We start from the raw sequence: 21,843 nt of genomic DNA on the forward strand, positions 1-21,843 counted from the left end.
TTTTCCTAAAATCTCTTATCCCATCCACCCCCCCGAAACAATAATCTTTTTTATATTGGTATTTTGTTTTGGGAAAATTGTTGTGATAAGAGACTTTCGGCAAACTGCCAACGATACGAATAATAAATTATATAGCACGAGAAGTCGACAAAATTATCGTCGATAACAATTTTATCATAAGTAGGCCTCAATAACTATTACTGAAATAATAACCAATTATAAAATCAAAAAAAACAGCAATAACGACGTCGAGTGGATTTTATTTTATGAATTATTATAACAGTCTAATATAAAACTATTGCAAATATTTATAACTAATACCAATTTGAAACAAAATAAAAATGACATTTAGTTTAACTAATAACTTGTAATTTGTATCATAAATATATTTTAAAATCCCCCCCCAGAAAAAAAATCGTATCTACGTCGCTGACCTGCAGTATATATCTTTAATCGGGACAAGTGCCTGCCAAGTGCCTTCCAATGTTTCAGTGATAATGTGTGTATTGTTAACACCCACGTCGAACCCTCTACCAAATGCAAATCGTAAAAGTATATCATGAATATTTTACTTAAGTTGTAAACGGGTCTATCATCGAGATACCCACTACCCCCACTTTTACATGCCAAGCGATCGCTTCGTGAAATAGCTGTTTACGCCGGCCCACTACAGGCGATTGTTTTGAAGCAGAAAGAAAAAACAGACGGCGATAAAAAATATAATATTATTATTATGGGTAGGCATAGATTATAATATTATTTTCGCGTCGTGCGCCGTTTATTAACTCACTACATTACGTTGGCGTAAGACTCGAAATGTCCGTACTCGGAGTTCGGATTTTTTTCGAGCAGGTCGTTAATGAGGTTTGTGTATGACAGTTGAATTTTGATCTTGTTTAACGGTTTAGCGTTGTTCGTGTCGGTATCGTCGGAAGAACTGCTGCTAGTTTCATCGTCATCATTGTCCCTGTAATAATTAGTGTTATATAATATCACGAAACGTTAACTGATAAAAATTAAAATAAAACAACAATAGTAGTACATCAATATATTTTCAAATCCTCAAAAATATTTTTAAATACTACAAAATACCTAACTAAAATCGTTATTGTTTGTTTAAGTCCCCTGATTTAAACTGGCTTGAGATTTTAAAATACAAATTTTTGAGTTTATTATCGTTTTCGGTTACCTAATGAAAAGTCTTAGTTTTTTTTAGAATTAAATTTTAGAATAATATCTTGATATTGAAATGTTATGATTTATTATTGGACAATAGTGGTTTGATTGTGTTAACATTTCTGAATTTTTCAATTTTAAATACCACTTTTACATTTATAATAAAATATTTCTGTATTATTTTAAATTATGAGAAATTGATTTGTTATACAAATCATGAAATGATTATTATTTTAATATCTATAAAATCATCGTTTTTAATTATTTTATCCATTTAAATCTATATATTATATATAATATATAAAGGAAAGTGTACTTTACCAATAAACAACGCAGAGCCGGACCTATTTAAGTTATCGACTTGAAATTTCGAGGATAGATTTTTATAATAATTTCATCGGGCACTAAGAAAGGATTTGTTGAAATTTGCATTTTAAAGAGGTACTCAAACAGGGATGGAAATTGGAAATTTTATTTTTATTTATTTTTTAAATAGTTGCCATTGGTTACAGTTTACAGTAGAAATTAGTATTTATTTATTATTGGTTATTTGGGCAGATCAGGTACAAGCTAGCATCAAATCAAATAATTGAACATTGCAGCAAGTTACGCTCAAAAACAGTTGAACAATAATAATTTTTTAAAGTTGCAATTTTTTACGGAAAACGAAATGCACGGGTTCAGCTTGGTATGAATGTTTGTGTGTAGATTAAACATCTGGGAAGAAGACAGACTAATTTAGGAATGGTTAAATTTGGGTTTTTTTTTTATTCATCTGATATTAGTAGTTATGTTAGGTTAGGATTTTGTATTAATTGATTATATCAATCCACCATAGGTAGAATACGACAAACTTGATATAACTTTGATACTTTAGAGTTAAATCATACACTAACGTACATACAGCACGGGGTCCGTGATCTACCGTAGGTAGATTGCCTACCTGATAATATACTGCTGTGAATCATAATTTTTATTCTGGGAAACGGAAAAGTTAAGATACATTTTGAACACCATACACAGAATATTAAATAACGAATTGTACAAAGTTCGAGTCATAAAGAGTTGGTACATTTAACTGGCAACGAAGTGCATGGGATCAGCTAGTATAAATTATAAATCTTGAATTGAATACCATTAACAAACATTTTTGATTTTAATATTACCTATTTGAAAGATTTTTAAATCGATTCAACACTTGGTTTAAATATTTATTTATTTATTTTGCCAACATTTGAACTTCAAAAGCTCATAAAAAACAATCGTGCATGATATGATATTTTTATATTTTTAAATTGCAATTTAATAACAATTTATAAGGGATCTTATATTAAATTTTTAAGCTTTTTGACGGAGACTAAACATTTTTATCATCACTTAAATGTATTCTTATTATCTAAGTAATAATCATCCACTAATCCGTTCGTTAGAATAGTAACATACTGCATGTATGATTATTTTTTAATTGAACAAAGATGTTTAATGTTTATGTGTAAATTAGTTTATATAAATAACATTTAATTTGTATGTGGACATGTATTAGGTAAGATGTATATTATTATAAATATAAAAGTTAATAGATTGTATTCGATACCTACATTAGACGATTCATCGAGTCAATAAATGTTTCTCTGTCCACGTTACCAATACTCCATTTTTTTGGAAAATCCTTCATTTCATCAACAATTTTGAAAATTTATTCAGCTATAAAAATTTTGGGTAAAAAAAAAACAACATTTTATCGACGTTTCTTTTAATATAGTTTAGTTGTCATGCAAATATAATATAGCTACTCATAAATTAAATATATTTGTTTGAGACATAATAATAATATCTAAGTAATTATATTCAGTGGTTCAATAAACAATACGTCTCGTTACTTAAAAATTAAAACTTAGTTAAACTTAAAAGTATAGAAAAAAACGAAATTAAAATAACTATTGTATTTAAGGCTTAAATACAATAGTTTAAATTTTAAGCTATCGTATTTCGAAGTATTTGGATAGCATAGTATTGTATACAAGTATAAAACATTCATCTATTAAGTGTCAAACATTTTAATCAAAACTATTTATTTTAGGTTAAGAATTTCACGTTATTTTAAATGGTGTAATTTATTCATTGGAATTTTGAGAGAAATATTTGCTGTCAATAATATTAAAAGTCTGTGAGTTAAATTTACTAATGAACTTTTTTCGTCACGATAAAATGAGTTTTTCTGTTAGTAAATTAGTTTTTAGAATTTTAATTATTTGCATTTTGAGTTATAACTATGTTATACATACCGGCTAAGTACCTAAAAGTATTTAATTTTAATGTTATTTACATTATTAGTGTGGCCGGTCGCACTGTCCAGTCGCGACGTTGCTGAGATATACAACACACCTAGTTGTTTTTTTAGATTATATTATAACATACTACTTAAATAAGTGACCAAATTATGTGCAATTAATGTTCATTTAAATGATACTATATTTAAATAAAAATTAATACACTCATATAAAGTATATTATTTGATAATACTTTAAAGAAAAAATAGCTTTTTTAGCAAGGTTATGAACAATATATTAAACAACCACCAAATATTTTGAAAAGAGTTATTTTAATCGTTCACATATTTACCACATTCACGATTCATTTAGGTAAGTCTACTCGTTATTGATTTCTCAAAACACGGTCGTATTAAATAATAATATAGCGTTATAATTATCATGTATAATATTATGTTTAATGTACCTATTATGCGTAATATACACAGGTATTTCATTTAATAATGAGAGGAGGCTTTAAACACGGTATCATAGTATCGATGGTCTGTCTTGAACATAAATGGCAAGTAAAACAAAAAAATCTTTTAAAGAATAGTCATTAATGTCCTTTCAAAGGATATCATTTTTTGACTTCGACTGCAGCTGCAGGTATTCTATCGATTTTGAGCCACCTATTTTAAACTTGAATTATATGAAGCAGGTAAATTAAATACCAAATTAAGTCTTTTGAGCTTATATTTTTGGGGGAACGTGGATAACGGTAAAATTTGAATTGTAACTACAATACTAATATTATGTTCTGCTTATTTATTTTTTGTTTGAAAATTTGTCATCGAGATTGCCACATTTGACGCTGACCGATTTGAGTACGGTGGAAGGATAACGGGTTCACGTTTCATTCATTACGCAATATTGAATACACAAAAATAACGATTACAATTTTATTTAATGATATAATATAATATTTTATTATATGAATAGTTGTAATAATTTATAATGATCAATATTATAATATAATAATTAATAAATGCAAAGTATAACCAAACCGTGCACAAAGCGAATATAATATTTTTCAATACAATTTGGTTATAATATAGTATAAATCAAACCAGAACAATAAAATCTATTTTATGACAATAACACTTTGACAAAAATATAAAAACAATAATATTATATAGACTTTTTTTTTTATTAACAAACATTAACACGTATATAACTTGTCTCTGAGGGACAATGGAGCGGGGATAAGAACCGTGGTTTATTATGGTTAACAGTTTACCAATAATTTATAGTAGGTAGATAATAATAATTATGATAGTTTTCGATTAACATTAGGTATTAGGTTGGACGTATATAATATTATAATATTATAATATGTTAATATAAACAAGTCTGGACATCAGTTAATTAAATCAGTTTTTTGGTTTTAATCTCGTTCATTTAATACTGAAAATAGCGAATAACGGCACAATATTATATATTTAGTTACAATAAGATCATAGTAAAAAGACAAAATAAGGATTTAAAATATATTAGTCGTCGTTTGAGTTACAAGTTACGTTAAACAATAAAAATTACGATGAGTAAACAGTCATAGGTAGGTACTCTATATACTTTATAGAAATAACATTAACGAAAAAGTATAGTTTGTTATAATATAAATTGTTAATTATGAAGATTAACTGACTTTTCAAAAAAAAAATTATTTTAATGCCCAGACTTTTATGTATAAATATTAGATATCAGATATATATATATCGTGTGCTTAAATCAGAAGTGCGCACACTTAATATTTCAGTAGAATTTTTTTTCTCGTGTATACGTAGGTAAAAGTGAGTGGCTAATAAGTTTGTGTAACGCTATATACTGTATTATAGACATATATAGGTAAGTACGTGTATTATATATGTATATAATATGTACGAATGATAATAGCAATCCGTTTGGATTATAAAGGTTCACTGTCGTGTAATAACACTGCAGCGGTTGTTTTGTGAATGCAATGTTGATGCTGTTTTGGTAGATTTCATTTTGACTGGACTAGGTTCAAAAATTCTTCGCGTGTCTTCGAGTCGTCTCTGAACACTCCCAGCATGGTAGACGTGACGGTTTTGCTGTTTATCTTTTGTACGCCTCTCATGACCATGCACATGTGGCTGATAAAATATATAGAAATAAAAAAAAAAATTATCACGCCATTCTTTACCGGGTACCTGTTCTATTATGATGCGCTTGGCTATTGGCAATGTCTATATTATTATTATTATATTATTATAACCACGGACCATTATATAAAATGCATTATAATGGATTGGCATCGAGTATAATATAATGTGCTGTGGAGGTGTAGAGCAGTATCAAATGCCTCGTACTTCACTTCTGCACCTTACGCATAAAAAAATCCGAGTGCTTTGAACGCCACCGTCAGCAGCATAATTTTAGAAATATTGTAATTATTTTTTTTTAATTGAATTCTTGTTTTCTGTTTCAGTTCAATATTTAAATTATTATTTTTTTTATGATTTTCAACGAACTGATGTTGCACTACGCCACTATGCCACTATGCCACTACTGCAGTCTCATTATCTATATAATTATCTATTATCTAATAACTCACTCTGCCCATTTGTTTTTTAAATGAGCAACGACCATGACATAATATTATTGTCTATTTATATCAGTATTTAAAATAGAAATAGGCAGTTCGATATTACCTAATATTTTTCACGAAACGGGTGGCTTTGTCTTAAAAATGTTTTTTTTTTCAGTTTGTTGTTTAATAATATAATGATAATTTATGGATAATATATAACGCCAGTGATACCTATACGGAAGTTCGTCGTTCGAATGACAACGTTCATTTGTAACAGTTTTTAAAATCACTTATCGAGAATATGTTTTAATGTAACCAACAGGAGACTTTGTTGCATTATTTAAATGTCAAGGCACGTTTTTCACCAACAATAACTGGAATAAAATTTAGTGTTTACATATATATACACAAAGTTTATATTATACAGTATGGTATTGTGGTGGTAGTAACAAAAGTTATTATAACTTAAAATGATTGAATATACCACTTATACCTATCGTAATTATTCGAAAGTAAATAAACTTCATTTGACATTTTAAAACGTATTTACACTAGTAAGTTTACAGCCTGTGACATTCTTATTATACAGGCCGTCAAGTTATGGAAATTATTTAAATATTGTTTTTGGTAAGCTGAATTATTAAAATTAATCTTGTTGATCGCCAAACACTGAAACTCTTATAGCTTTCATAATGAATCACAAAAAGTCATAATATAAGTGTAAACATTAACGTAGAAATATCTCAATCCTCGAAGTACAGTTGACTTGTTTTACAAATCATTATAGCTACCGTTACTTTGAATATAATGTCATAATATTATCGTTTAAGATACATAAGAATATTTTATCCAATGGTAAATTGTTTCATTTTAAAAGCAATTAAGTAATGTACTTATATAGATTTATTTAAATGTAAATTGTAATTCAATTTTTTTCCCGGTAACTTACCATGAAAAAATTACGTAAATTCGTTCAATGTTATGAATTTGGTAACAGAATAGACAAAATTACAAGCTTAGAAACATCTATTTCATAAATTTATAATTACGTTATTGTTTATTTTGATATTGTGTCTACTGTTTAGGCTACTATAAGGTGTTTTTGTTAACTGATTGCAACTAGCCAGGAAAATATCTGTATTCCGAGAAACCATGGCATACATTAAAAAAATTTAAATTTTAACTAAGTCAATTATAATTACACAATGTTTTTAACTTCATATAATATATTGGTTTGATACGTCTTCTTTCTAGATATTATAAGACGTAAGAATAAAATAGTTATAAAAAAAAGTGAAATTTGTGAGATAGAGTCTTGGGTGAACACCAGTTTGGGAAGGATTAATAATTGATATTGATTTTACCCATGGCCAATATTATATAAAAGAAAATTTATATGAAAATCAGAAAATACAATTGTATATTATGACTGTTTGAAAATAGTTTGAAGCTAAATCGAAATACGTAATTTATTTTTGTATTTTCCTTACTTGAAATGTTTTACATCTACCATTATGTTGTAATGTTGTAAATATTAACCTTTTGAAGACATTTAATTTTAGAGGCCACAATTTAGTTTTTTTTTAAAAGCCATTAAGTTCTTATACCTGTAAATTTACCAGGCTTACATCTCTGTATTTATTCAAGTAAATTAATCCCTGAATTTAATTAACTGACTTGAATTTTTTATGAATTACGCTCAAATGGTACGGTACTGCGGTGAAACTTTTTAATATTTCCTAATTTATTTTTAAACACGGCACCTCAAGTTTATGAGGTGTAATGTTCTCACCAGTTGCTTATCATAGATCATAGCAATAAATGTCTGTTTCCGCGTTCTATTAAAATCAAACATGTACCTAAAGTAATAACCGTACACTATTATGACTTGCTATTGAAAATACTTTACCCTATTTATAAAGTTATTGCAACGTTACCGTAGATATAAAAGTTACTCGACAACAAAATTTAACTTACACTCCTTCTATGACCACGGCAACTCCAGCAGGTTGAATCGCTTGGGTGACGGCCACAGCAATCTGTTTAGTTAATCGCTCTTGAACTAAATCAGAGATATAAAAAATAATACGATGTTAAAATTCTTAAACTAATGTATTAAACTGATTGTGCCAAACAAAATTAAATTGTTTCCTAATAGTTTTTAATTATATAAAAAAATGTCAACCCATCGACTAGTCGATGTATATTGTTTTCGAGGGTAGGATTTTTTATCTAAAAATCACACAAAAAAAAATCGTAACGGAAATGGGTTCCACGGTTTGATAGTCAGCTACAACTAATTATGCATTAGTATTATATTTGAATTTATATCATTTTTTAAAGAGATTGTTCTTTCAGTATATCAAGAGGAAGCCCATGTATTTATTTTACTATTAATATTTTTTTTATTCTATTAAATTGAATTATCAAGAAAAATAAATTAGAAATACCAAAACATAATATATTGTATTGATTGTTTATAATTTATATTGACGAAATGTTTAACTTTTGATTCCTCGTGGTAATGTAATTATACTTGTTACATTTTTTTTTTCTAATCATGTACAAAATATTTCAAAAATATTGAATGCTTATCATAGAACAATTTAATTATTTTAATATGTTTTGACATTCGAATCATAACTATAGGTTACAATTCATCTAATACAGTAAATTATAGTTTAAAATATTTAATGATCTTAGTGGAAAAAGGAAATATAGTAATATGCGGTATTATTGTATTTTATCTTATTCTATAGTTTGTTATATTATGACATTCTCATAATCCGATTAGATTAGACCTTATCCATTGAGTTAATGGTCTATTTAGAAATTATTTTAGTACTCACTTAATATTTAAGTTTTATTTTATGACAAAATATATTTTACTATTAATATTCATCTATATAATCCGATAGAAATCATATAATTATATATGTTTTTAAAACTTTAAATTGCTACGTTTTATGTTTAACCTAGAAACATCATTCAACTACCATTATATTAAAAAAATGTAATTAAATAATTGGTTTCCAATTTAAAGTTGTGTGACGAGCAAAGTTAGTACAAAGTAGTTTCGAAAACTTTATCAATAATAACCAACAGTCACATTATTAATACACTTTTTGTCCGTCTGATAAATACTATATATAAACAGTATTGGAGGTTTAATTATGTGCATAGTAATATACAGTATCTTATTGGTTTTTACCTTGAAGTCTTCTGCTGAACATCTCCACGATGCGTGCGAGTTTGCTGAGGCCCAAAATTTTGTTTTTCGGCAAATATCCAATCGAAACTTTTCCGTAAAACGGAACCAAGTGATGTTCACACATACTAAACATTTCAATGTCCTTCACCACAACCATTTCATCGTGATCCTCGTCAAATACCGCATCGTTAAGTACGTCTAAAACACATACATTCAATAATATAAATACTGCTAAATTATAAAAAAAAAAAATATTTTTAATACAAACATAGTGACATAATGTTTATAATTTTCCACTTGGAGTATTTGAACGTATAAATCATAATATAACTTGAAAGGTAATTTTAAACGTTCTCAGCATATAATTACTCATTTAGTTCAGAACGACCAATGCCATTTTACTTAATAAAAACATGAATTTATTATAAAATAAACTCTCAAGCATATTAAATAGTTTACGGTTATTTGTAAGAGATTTTGTTTGTTTTGGGTGAAGGCAAAACACAAGGACTCTCCCCGAAAATATGTCTTCTTAGTTAAACAATAATTCATTTTTAAAGTAATTTCTAATAATATTTACGAATTATTGCTACTGGCTTAAAAATGTTTTGATTTATTAATAATTATTATAATGTAATATATTTTACTATAATTTTAATTATGTTATATATTCTAAAATATACTCCCTAATGAATTCCTATTATCGTCCTATTAACGTCCATTATCCGGTTGGTGTTGTTAGGAAAACTACTTCTAAATTATGAATTTGTTTATGTAAAATATGTATGTATATGTTACGAATATATACGAGTATGTTTACATTTGTTCTTCTTACAACGTTTATAAATTGCACAATATTGTGGAATATAATTTACTGTACTCTGATCACGTTAAAAATCATTTACACAAGATATTCGCAATACAAATATTATTACAATATCGTTTATTGGCATTTTAATATGTGACTTTAACCATGACGTCGTATAATAAGCTACATTATAAAATCCTGAGCAAAACTCATCCCCACCACTGTGAATTGCATGCAAAGGTATTAATTGTAAAATGAATACAAACCAAGATAAATTAACGATGCATTGTAGCTTTTTCAGTACAGCTTATAACCATAGTATTGCATATCGTTCTAATTTAATTATATTTCGTGAAAACAGATGTTTATTTCGAACTGTACCGAATGGAAAATATCCCATGAATAGTTAATTCACCTGTTGGGCATTACACATTATTACATCTTGTCTCTGTCATTACGCGTGTTGTCTCCTATTACTAACGCGCACAACGAAGCAAATTTTACGTTTAAGGTAATATAATACATAATATACTAATGTGTAATTTTTTTAATATTATAGAGTGAATCGACTTATTGTTAAATATAATATTATCTAAAGCATCGAGCTTATTATGCAATTTTAATTTCGAAGCACATTTTAAAATTGTTATTCCTTGCTTTAAAATCAAAATATAAAGTATAATCTATATGTGAATGTGGGGCTCAAGATTCTTGCCTATAAATTTGTCAGCTGAGTGAATTCATTAATAATAACACAGGTAAACAGCATTATTCTGAACGCAAATTGGCCACTCCCAGTGTTTTCGAGACACACGTGAGTACAACGTATAGTCCTCTCAACGTTAGATTGAAGGTGGGTATTACTATTTAATCCGAAATCACTAAAGCCATTATACGCTAGGGAACCGCGAGTGATTAGAGGTAAATAATATACGTGACCTAGAATTATACGATACTGAGAAGTTTGGACTTGTTGGGATATTAAAAGTTTGTAGTTAGGTGAACTGTACAGGAATCTATTCTGTACATTAAAATAAAGCTGAGGTGTATTTATGGAGGTTGAGGTTAATATAGGAATGGCCACCCCTTGAGTGGAATTTATCAATATATATACATTTTTACGCCTTAATAATTTTAACTAGGAACGATGAAATAAAGTATTTTTTTTTTTAATGTTTATTTATGTTAAATAAAATTGCATAACACCTCCTTTGAAAAATGTTTAACACTGTTGCATATTATAAATTATTATTGACCAACATAAAAAAAAATTTATCGAAAACGACGGCTGAAAAACTTTGTAACCAGATCTACACCACCAGAATATGAATTCAATTTAGTATAGCAAATCTTCCGTTTCGTTTAAAGTTTCACTATTTGAAAATCCTAAGTAGTAGTATACCAGCTAATTAAAATATAACGAATATTGAGTAAGAAAACGAAGTATTTAAAAATAAAAAAACTGTAGTTAATATTTTTATTTTTTATTTAGTGGTTTTATTTATTTTTAACCTTGTTTGACTATCAACAGTTGCATCTTACTAGCTACTAGCCGATATTTGGCCTCTAACCATTGGTGACCTTTGTACGTAGGATTTTCACTGCATTATAGTTTTAAGCTCAAGCAAATCGTCTTTAGTTTCTCGGAAAATCAATAATTTTCTAAAATAAGTATTGAATTCAAAAATTAATGCCAGCCAGAAATATAATATTATAGTTTTAACCATATAATTACTTACAATCGATTTATTATACTAGAACCAAGCTTTATATTATTATGTTATTAGTTATTACGAACAGCCACAATGAAATGTTTCAATTATTAAATAGGTACATATTTTAACTGCGATATTAGAATTTTCAGATTGCATTGAGTCTTAATAGTATTTAATTATGTATTTGTAACATATATTTTATACCTACTTCGTATATATGATACAAATAAAAAATACAAAAACATTGTTGGACAAATTTAATAATTTGTTTAGGTTGCGTCATATTCACTTGTTCAGTGATTCTAAACATAAAATGTATTCCAATACATATTAAAATAATACATATTATTTCAATTTTACTAACATAAAAAATAATTATCTAACGTTAAGTTGTTAAGAATGTTTATTGAAATTCGAAATCGTGTAGGTACCTATATTATTATAGATTATCTACGTAATATTGTGGTACTATAATATGTATAATCATTGGGTGATACTAATAGTAAAAATACAATTTTACTATTATAATATTATAATATTATGTTGCAGCAATGCTTTTAGACGATTTATTTATTTTTATCAAATTACATATTATGGAAAACATAAATAACTTTTTTTTTTATTAAAAATAATTAAAGCTTTAATCTGTAAATTATTTTACTAAAATAATAATAATAACAATATTATGTAACGCCTTTTAATTAAAAAAGGAGTCAAAATATATTATTTTGTCGTGTTTGAATTTAATTTGGTTTTAAGACATGTTAATCGATTATTATTATTTTACGCTTAAGCATTAAAATAAATGATTAGTTGAAAAAAACAAAATATGTACTTTTTATAAAAAAAAACTAAATATTATTTATTATAAAAACGGATTAATATTATTAAGAGAATTATTTTCTATCCATTAGTGGGCTTTTGGTATAAAGTATATACGGTAATAAACGTATTATTTTTGCACTGAAATAAAAAAAAAAAATTGTCCCTCGGTTTCGTTATACAGATTAACATGGCGGATATACGTGATTACTGCTTTGGAGTACGCCTACAACCTATTCAACGTCAAATGTCATCGTCAGATAACGCGTTTGAAGATGCACCCAGAAAAGGTAATTGGTACCCTTTGTGCGGGCACACAAAGCCAGCAACGAGAAAACATGATTTAAATATGAAATCTATAGAATACAAGCGATGCCGATTAGAACTCACTGCAAAATATTAAAAGCATATTGGAATAAACCCACGTAGTGTTTGAATTCGAGTATGTCCACTGCGAAGTACGGAGACAACGAAATATTATATTTTATAGTAAATAAAAATCGAAAAACTAACATGAAATTGTGTATTGCAAAAAATGTATATTGTATATACGTATGCACTTATATAAATTAGTATAACATAATATACAGGTCTACCCATTTAAAATATCATGGTAAGCAGATATCTTTCAATCTTCAGTGTATTTTTAAAACATTTTTTATTAAATGATTATGATATTTTAAGAGCCATAATGTCATAATATGATATAATAATACATATGAATAAATTGTTTTTTTACATTTTAAATTTTTTAATTGTTTATATTATATTCATGTAAGTACATAATATTATGTTCAGACGTAGTTTTAATGAAAAATACCCATGCGTGTGTTAATGTTTCGGTTTTATAAAAACTAATCAAACAAATTATTCAAGACGAAATTAGTTAAAAATAAATCACCTATACCTAATCAACCTTTTGAGTTGTTTTGATATTTTTAATATTGTGGCATATAAACATTTGTATATGATTTTTTTATGATTTTAATTCGTATAAATGTTTTATAGACGTAGGTACAGTTGAAATAAGTAATTGGAGAAAAGTACGTTAGGAATCGAGTATAAACCAAATAAAATTTAATAACAATGTTCGTTATTTTTTTGACGTATAAATACTGTTGATATGACCGATTGATTTCAGTCAATTACAATTATTCATTGATACAAAACTGATAATTAATAAAAAAAAAAACACTTGTTTGATGCTAATCAAAAAATAACGATGCTTACTGATTACAATATTCTCACAATTATTGGCTTGTTATAAAAGTAATACGTACGTAATATAATATCGTTAATACAAATCGCCCCTCCGATACCCATGCCATATATATTTTATAGTGGACAGAGAAAAGGGGTATGGCGTTCAATCAGAACGTCGACAACCACTTGTAACCGGACCAGTATTGTACAATACCACAAAAGTACGATGATTTAAAAGCTTTTCTGTCCCGTTACAGAAATGACGGCAATTTTCAATTTGCTGTTGCCAAGGTAACAATGCGTAGACAGTTTATCAGTATTATCGGGTCGATATATTGTACGTATATTATTTAAAAAAATACTTAAGGACCTATAAAATATAATATAGCTCGACAGCGTAATCCCTGTCGTGCAAGTAGTATTGTACTCTAGTCAGTTTTTCTCTTAAAACGCCAATTTGATATTTTTAAATTGACAACTCCTCAGTTTTGTTGATAAATCATAATAATACAGTGTACGAAATTACTTAATCTACCATTTAATGGTAATGTAATATAATAGTGCACGCGCCGTAAATGATTTCGCACTCGCAAGTATTAGACATTTTACACAATTATGTTCAACTCACACGTGTCCTATTGAACATTATTATGCGATATAGCCCGAAGTGTTACATTGATTTTTATGTAATGAAAATTCAGAGAAGAACATTGACGATAAAATAAATTGACATACTTCCCGAGGCATTTCCCAGTACCTTTATTGTTTTTAGAGCATATAATGAGCGAAGGACACACAGACACTCGCACACATATTATACATAATACGTATAATAAAATATAATATAATATTTAATATCAAGTATTTAATTATTTTCAGTAGAGATTGGAAGTTAATAACCTTAAGAATACAAAAATGCATAATGCATATTATGTATATAGACGTGTTTTAGTAGGTACCTATCTGGTATAATATCATAGACACTATTGGCTCAAACTATGTTTTAATTTTAAAATATTATTTTTTTATCTTTTTATATATTTATATTATCTTGATAATATAATTAATAAAGACACTTCTGAAGGACTTAACATTTTATGAATAATTTACTTAAACCTAATTTTTGATATTTTTAAAGCAAGTAATCGCATTACTATTCAATCACTCGCATCCAATAACCAGAATGGCATATAAGATGTAATTCAAAAAAATTAAATCAAAAGAGCATTAAATATATGAATACAAACCAATGTTCGTAAAAGTTTTCTAGAATATTGTAAATAATACAATGATAATATAGTTGTACATTATAATTGATGGCACAAAACTTATAATGAACTCACCAATCTAACAAAAAACTGCATCTAAAATAATCAGTACCAAAAAGTTATTGAAAGGATCACAAAAAAAAATTGTTATAATGTTTGGTAATTAACTCTCATTGACCGGTTTTCTTGTACCCTCGTGGCCCATAGACCATAAGTATTTCCAACAAAGAACCTACGCATTTATGGTTCGACTGCATGTAACAACATTGGCAAGTTTGTTGATATTTTCTAGTTGAATATAATATTTTATAATTTAATGACTTCGAAATGTCGCAAACCAGTGTTATAATAATAATTGTCAAATTTAATAAGAAATATTCACTCGATTAAAGACGTGTAGAATATTATATTTAAAATAGTGGCTATTGGAAAAATAATGGACGTATTAAGGGGACGTAGCAGGATAATTTCACGTTTTATTTCTAGTTTGTTACAATATTACTTATTTAATTGTAGAGAGACATAGTTATATTATTATAAGTACACGATCTCGGGATAAGGTCTTAAATGCCTTTTATGTGCACATTTGGTACCTACAATGACACGAAAACGATTAATAATAACATTAGAAGTGTGAACTACTGTGAACAATCATGTAGATTATGATATCGGTACGCCATGTACCTACCTATCTATTATTAATAGTAGCGTATGATTTCTCGGCTGTAGTCGATTGTTTCTGGGGAGTTATCCATTCACGATATTATCATATACCTATATCTACGTTTATATCGTGTTGGTTTAGTTACACAAACAGAGTAGACATACTTAGTACAATATATTAATATTATATGTATAGATACCTACATAATATGTATACAATATAATATAACATTGACGCGTTCGTATTATTACTATTATTATTATTCACCTGGGGCTATTACGAATTATGGTTTCAAAATTATTATGTACATGCTGGATATGATATACCGCGTGGCCGTCGCATGTATACCTACTATATCTGTATTGTAGAAATCGAATACCAAATAATAATAATAATTTTTATAAATGTTTTTAACATATTATATAAATGAATATAAATAAATTTACTTCGTGTCAAAGTATGATAATTACCTAGTCAGAAAAACACTCAAAACATTTATCGATTTTATTTGAAGGACCGTCGTCGATTTTCGTGGATTTTCTGAATGCAAATATAGGTTTCAAAGTATGATAATTACTTGGTCAGAAAAATACTTAAATTATTTATCGATTTTGTTTAAAGGACCGTCGTCGATTTTGGTAGATTTTCTGAATGCAGATATAGGTTTTTGTTTTATTTAAAAAGCTAAAAACTAACAATAATAGGTGTTTTTTAAAATATAATTTTTTTTTTTGTTAATTCAAATATTTTATTCTTAGGTGATGCTTCACAATTAAACAAATTCAAATTAATATTAATTACGTTGTGAAATCACTTTTTATTAGTTTTGTTTTTGATACATTCGTATTTTACATGCATAATCAATAATATTATGATAATTTCAGAAATCAGTATAAATGCCGAATCATGTAACAGATGTAGGTAGTTTAAAATGCATTTATAAATGGGTATTTAAAAACGAACCGTATTCCCGTGAACTGTTCACTACCTACGGTGATTGTGCGTCAAAATCAAATTACTGAAAGCTAATGAATATATCAGAAGCAGCAGTAGCAGCAGTAGCAACTAACCCGTGAAGTAATGATAGAATTTAATATTCTCGAACGTGATGTAATTTATAGCGTTATAATTATATTAGTCCTACCCCGCCCGCGCTCTCGAAAAACGTCACAAACGACATAAATTTATTTTAACAGTATATGTATTGAAAATCTTTACTCGTAATAATTCAATATTGACGGGCAATTCTAATTTAAAGCATCGTCTTTATCATCGCGTTAACCCTAACACTATTTATTATAATAATATTGATGAACCTATGTCCACCAATCATATATTTTTTATATCGTCGCTGTCAAATCATAAAATAATAATAATATACCAGCAGCAATATGCGAGGTGGTCAAGGCGAGAACAGACACACACACACACACACACATTATTTGCATTCTATCGAAGAGTTATTTGCTTATTTACTTATTATATTATTTTTTTTTTTATATATATCCAAGACTGTTTACATTGATTACCGTGAAAATTGTATGAACCATAATATTTAAGCACAGGTGATTTATTTTTATTTGACCAAAATTGTTCAGTTCGTCGTATATCTATTAAAGTGAGTTTTCAATGAATTAAAAAAGTTGCTACATTGATCAAATGTCTAGAATATTTGCTTACTATTGAGGTTAGCACAATAAGAATCTGTGATGGTTCTACTCGTTATAAATCATATAAATTATATTAAAAACTGTTTCAAATTATAAAACGTTGAATTTAAAATTACAATTTACACGGTTTCCGGAAATAAGATAATTTATATAGAACAACTTAATTGTATGCATTTATTTACACCGTTTTGAGTTAAACGAACCGGCGCGTTGGAGTTGAAGGTGAATCGGAAAATTATATTAAATATCTTACGATTTATTTCTATTAATTTCTATGTTGAATAATATATTATATATTAACCCTTGATGTAACACGATTTAAATTGAAAATCATTTTCTCAACTAAAATAAAATTACCTTATGAAATGATAAATAATAATAAATATTAATTTAAAAGAAACAAATTTACCGTTAGTAAATAAATGTCGAGTACAATTCAAATTTGGTAATTTGATGTATACAATAATGTTTCACGCAACCGTGTTCTTATTTAATAGTAATTATTTAATTGTATGCACTTAGTTGTTTTTAAAATAATAAACAGCAATATATAAAAGAACTATTGATACGCATCAATTTCTCTGTAATAAAATTTAATACCATGTATACCTAATATTAGTTGTGAAAAATGAAAATTTAACGATTACAACCCGGTTGAATTGCATGCAGTTAGTAGATAAATTACAATGTTTGTTAACGAAAATATTATTATATTGTGCGCAAAATGACCAAAATCAAACAATTTTCACGTTGTCGCTTATCATTGTTGTGCTAACCTACAGGAGACACAAACCCAAGCAATAATAATTATTGTTCAAAGTGATTTACGTAGTAACGTCACGTCGACGTCGGCGATATGAATAGTATTAATGTGTCATAATGTGATGTCTGGGCTTGGCCCTAGGTACACTTTTTTCCCTGGCTTAACGAATTACACAGTAATGCACTTAAAAATCACATTTTGAAGAGTTGAGGGCGGCGATGGGGGCGGTCGAGAATGGGCCTGCAGTGTTCATGCATTATTCAATACCGAAACCTTTTTCCACATACGCGTATATATTGTGTCGAGATGATAGCCGCGAACTTATCTCTCAAGAAACTGGCGTATTCAATTACGGCGAAACGCTTTCGAAATCTCCGACACTTTGCTGTTTTAATCAGATGAAGTACCGGCAATAAAAGGATTGCTCGGCGCCAAAATGCGAATAACGTTTGTACCTAACTAATAATAATAATATTATCAAGGTTGGGTTTTCATTGGAAATGTTTTAAACGATGTATGACAACGGCCGTAGATTTTTTTTAATTTTCATGTATATGTATTACGCCGCCACGTGCCACATAACCATGGTATGCCTATACCTAAGATTATGGCAGAGAAAGAGTATTGGCTACGCAGAGTTGTGTGTGTCCACCACTGTTGTAGCTGCAGATAGACAAGAAAGTCGTTTGTCAACGAAAAAGCTAATATCCATGGCAAACCACTATATGTATGTAATTTTTATTTTTAACTATAAGTTTCTTAAAATTACTTTTTTATTGTGAAACTGGTCTCGTGATTTCATCGTATGTGATAAACATTTAGTTCGTTTACTTTGTTTCGTGTATTTACTATAATCTATAATTCATGGAATTGTTTCGTAATTTATTTAGGTTCATGCTATTAATTGATTTCGTGTTTTTATGGACGACATAGAAATATTATGTGACACTGAAATTAAAAAAAATACATCAACCAAAGTGATTTTTCATTGCATCGTTATTATTTAGATATCACATTTCAAAATGTATATTTGCCATATGCCCTAACTTTGTATGCTTTATAGTGATAATGATAATTAGGCATGACAAACATTAAAAACTGGTCATGATTTTCAAACAGGTTATTATTGATAAAATATATAATATTATTTTATATTGTCGGTAAATGAAAAATCATTATTTAACCTACCTACCTATTATAATATTATGCTTATTATGTGAATCTTAAGCTACATACATATTGAAAACAAAATAATCTATTGAAAATGGTAAGAACAATAATCCCTTCCCCTACATCTACATACGACAAAACACATCAATATCAACTTCCTGAAACTAATAAAATTCTCAACACCACTTGCGCATTATGCCGCCCGTAATAAATTAATAACTATTTCGTTTTATTATGTTATCAAATGCATTCCCGTCAATTATATAAACAATAATAATATAGGCAAACACACACACGTTATTTTCAACGGCGCAAGGCTAAGTTTGCAATTATGCCCCTTAGCCACACCTTATTATTTGTGCCTGTGCATACACGTAGATTGTCGTGAATAGATTTTATTTTGAATCTACTTACAACGACGTCGAGACCTCGTGAGGAAACTGATATGATAATGGATATTATATATTATTAAGGTAAGCTATACACTGTACACAGTATATATAGTATTTATTATGTATGTGCTTTGTAATGCACTACAAGTGTTTGGAAAAATTGTGACCTACACAACTACACTGTGGGTCCGTATAGACGATTCACCAAACATCTATAGTGCTCACACCCGTTTTCCTAGTAATAATGTATTTATTCAAATTCTGATTTTTGAAATCTTTTAGTACACTTAAAGTCCATATTTTAAAATAGTTGGATTTTTTTGTATGCCAGTATAACAGTACACATTACTGTGTCCTATAGTTATAAAAACTTATATTTTTAAAATTGAGAACCACCAGTTTTACTGTAAATTTTTAGGATATTAGAAGATGATTTATTTTGTTTTAAAACGTTGATGCAATTTCAACGAGTATTATTTGATAACTAAACTATTTTTATGTACAATATTTGTCATATTTAGTGTAGTATTTATTATACTCTTGAACATTTGTATAAGCTTTAATAGAATTAATATTAATTATTATATTATTTTCAAATCCGCGTAGCCGTCATCTTTTTAAACCTATTACGATTTACAGTGAAATTTTATCTTAATTACATAAAAACTGACAATTTAGATACAAATAGTTAAAATTTTATTTTAGATGCCTCAAATTTTTCAAAAAAATTATATAATTTTTATAGAAAAAGGGTTCTTTTAATATAATAAAAATAATTGTGTAAGCTCGGATATGTCGAATAAATCACACTAGGACTCTCCTTAACTGGCATAAACAAAATGTAAGTGCCTACCAGTAAACATTGTATTAAATCTTAGTAGAAAATTTAAGAATTAGAAATTAGAAGAAATACATTATTAAAACATAAAAGAGTGGTAAGCATGCTTGGAAAATCACCCTTTATATATTGTAATTTATTATATTTGATATAACGAACGTCGTATAATATAATAATATTCGAACACTATATAAAATTACCCGTCAGTGTCTGATCGTAGCCCTTTGTGAAGAACAGCATTGCCTTGGCCGCCCTTTCCGGAGTCTTCAGCAGCCCTTGGCGTTCGGGGTTTTCACCCAACGCACTCAAAAGCATCTTATATGAGTCAGTCATGTCCGGCAACAGGGCTTCCCGGGTGGGTGGCTTGTGGTCCAGCTCTAAGTCGTGGTGGAATGTGCAGTTCTCGTGACCTGTGGACCGCAACCGTATTCGTGACATAAGTTTTTTATCCCACAATACCCACACACACACACTCACACTCACAGACTATTAACTAAGGGTTGTGGTGAAAAATGGAGCTCTATCGCACGCTCAATTAAACACATGGTAAAAGTCTATATATATATGTGTATGTGTAGCATGTACATATATATATATATATGTATGTGTAGCATGTACAATGCGCATTTTACATCTACACACGCATTCGTCATCGTAAAATATAATATTATACGATATCATAAGGCAACACTATCAATAATTTCTAACTATTATTTAAGTTTATCAATCGTCGTAACCGTACCCGGTGTCTTACCCGGCGTGGTGGAAGTTCTGGGCGTTTTCGGGTTGCCCGTGCCGTCAAATTCGTTTTCGTCTTTCCACGACGCGAGTTTCTTCAGTGCCGGAGGTTTGGTCTTTTTTAGCAGGCTCACCACGTCGGTGCCGTTGCCGTTGGAAACCGTAGTGGTCATGACTGTGCAGGCTATCACTTACGGATGTGGATAGTATAATATTTTATTGTCTTGTCAACGCCGACTGGTGGCGATAACGGAGCGACGGGGAGAAGATTGGAATAATATAGAGACAATAATATTAAGGTATATTGGGTAGGTATTAAAATTAATATCAGAGTGTATCTGCACTGTGACGGGGGATGAAAAAGAAAATGCGATCGACAGGTTGACTCGTGACGGCGGTGAATGCGAAAGTGAGCCGGACGTCTGGTGACGGTCAGCGCACGACACTGAATGCGATTCCGGGAGAGTATCAACGCGGCTCTCGTGGTCCGGTCGGGTCTTCGGAGGAGCGATTCGCGCGTGTGCGAAAGAGTGCGCGCCGGA

At 28.6% G+C, this 21,843-nt stretch overlaps 2 protein-coding genes across 5 annotated transcripts in view; both read right to left on the reverse strand.

Annotated features, from left to right (window-relative positions):
- Window positions 1-2,912, reverse strand: part of LOC100573386 (uncharacterized protein KIAA1841 homolog) — a 14,982-nt gene extending 12,070 nt beyond the window's left edge. The window contains exons 1-2 of one of the 2 annotated variants that reach the window (XM_008182860.2): window positions 2,775-2,912; window positions 791-967 (exon numbers count right to left, since the gene is read on the reverse strand). In XM_008182860.2, coding sequence (XP_008181082.1) covers window positions 791-967; window positions 2,775-2,851 — 254 coding nt within the window. In that variant the 5' untranslated portion in view covers window positions 2,852-2,912. Of the gene's footprint in view, window positions 1-790; window positions 968-2,770 lie in introns of both variants that reach the window. The other variant, XM_016802827.2, reaches the window with a different exon arrangement.
- Window positions 2,913-4,373: 1,461 nt separating this feature from the next.
- LOC100164133 (GTP cyclohydrolase 1-like) lies at window positions 4,374-21,828 on the reverse strand. 3 transcript variants are annotated; one of them, XM_008182858.3, is made up of 5 exons: window positions 21,306-21,826; window positions 20,764-20,973; window positions 9,251-9,448; window positions 8,017-8,101; window positions 4,374-5,602 (listed from the first exon to the last, which is right to left on the reverse strand). In XM_008182858.3, the coding sequence occupies exons 1-5, from the start codon at window positions 21,472-21,474 to the stop codon at window positions 5,473-5,475; spliced, it is 792 nt and encodes a 263-aa protein (XP_008181080.1). In that variant the 5' UTR covers window positions 21,475-21,826; the 3' UTR covers window positions 4,374-5,472. The 3 variants fall into 3 exon arrangements, with proteins under 3 accessions (XP_008181080.1, NP_001232962.1, XP_029342862.1); NM_001246033.2 differs by having other exon boundaries at window positions 5,259-5,602; window positions 21,318-21,748; XM_029487002.1 differs by lacking the exon at window positions 4,374-5,602 and having other exon boundaries at window positions 8,013-8,101; window positions 21,306-21,828.
- Window positions 21,829-21,843: the final 15 nt, after the last annotated feature.

This window comes from Acyrthosiphon pisum, chromosome X (genome assembly GCF_005508785.2).
Source record: "Acyrthosiphon pisum isolate AL4f chromosome X, pea_aphid_22Mar2018_4r6ur, whole genome shotgun sequence".
Lineage (NCBI taxonomy): Eukaryota > Metazoa > Arthropoda > Insecta > Hemiptera > Aphididae > Acyrthosiphon > Acyrthosiphon pisum.

Coding starts and splice junctions, on each gene's coding strand:
- LOC100164133 (XM_008182858.3), bottom strand. CDS start 21,474: ATGACCACTACGGTTTCCAACGGCAACGGCACCGACGTGGTGAGCCTG. Junction 9,449..20,763: donor CTACGATCAGACACTGACGG/GTAATTTTATAT, acceptor TATGTGTTTTAG/ACGTACTTAACGATGCGGTA. Junction 5,603..8,016: donor GCCGTGGTCATAGAAGGAGT/GTAAGTTAAATT, acceptor ATATTTTATCAG/CCACATGTGCATGGTCATGA.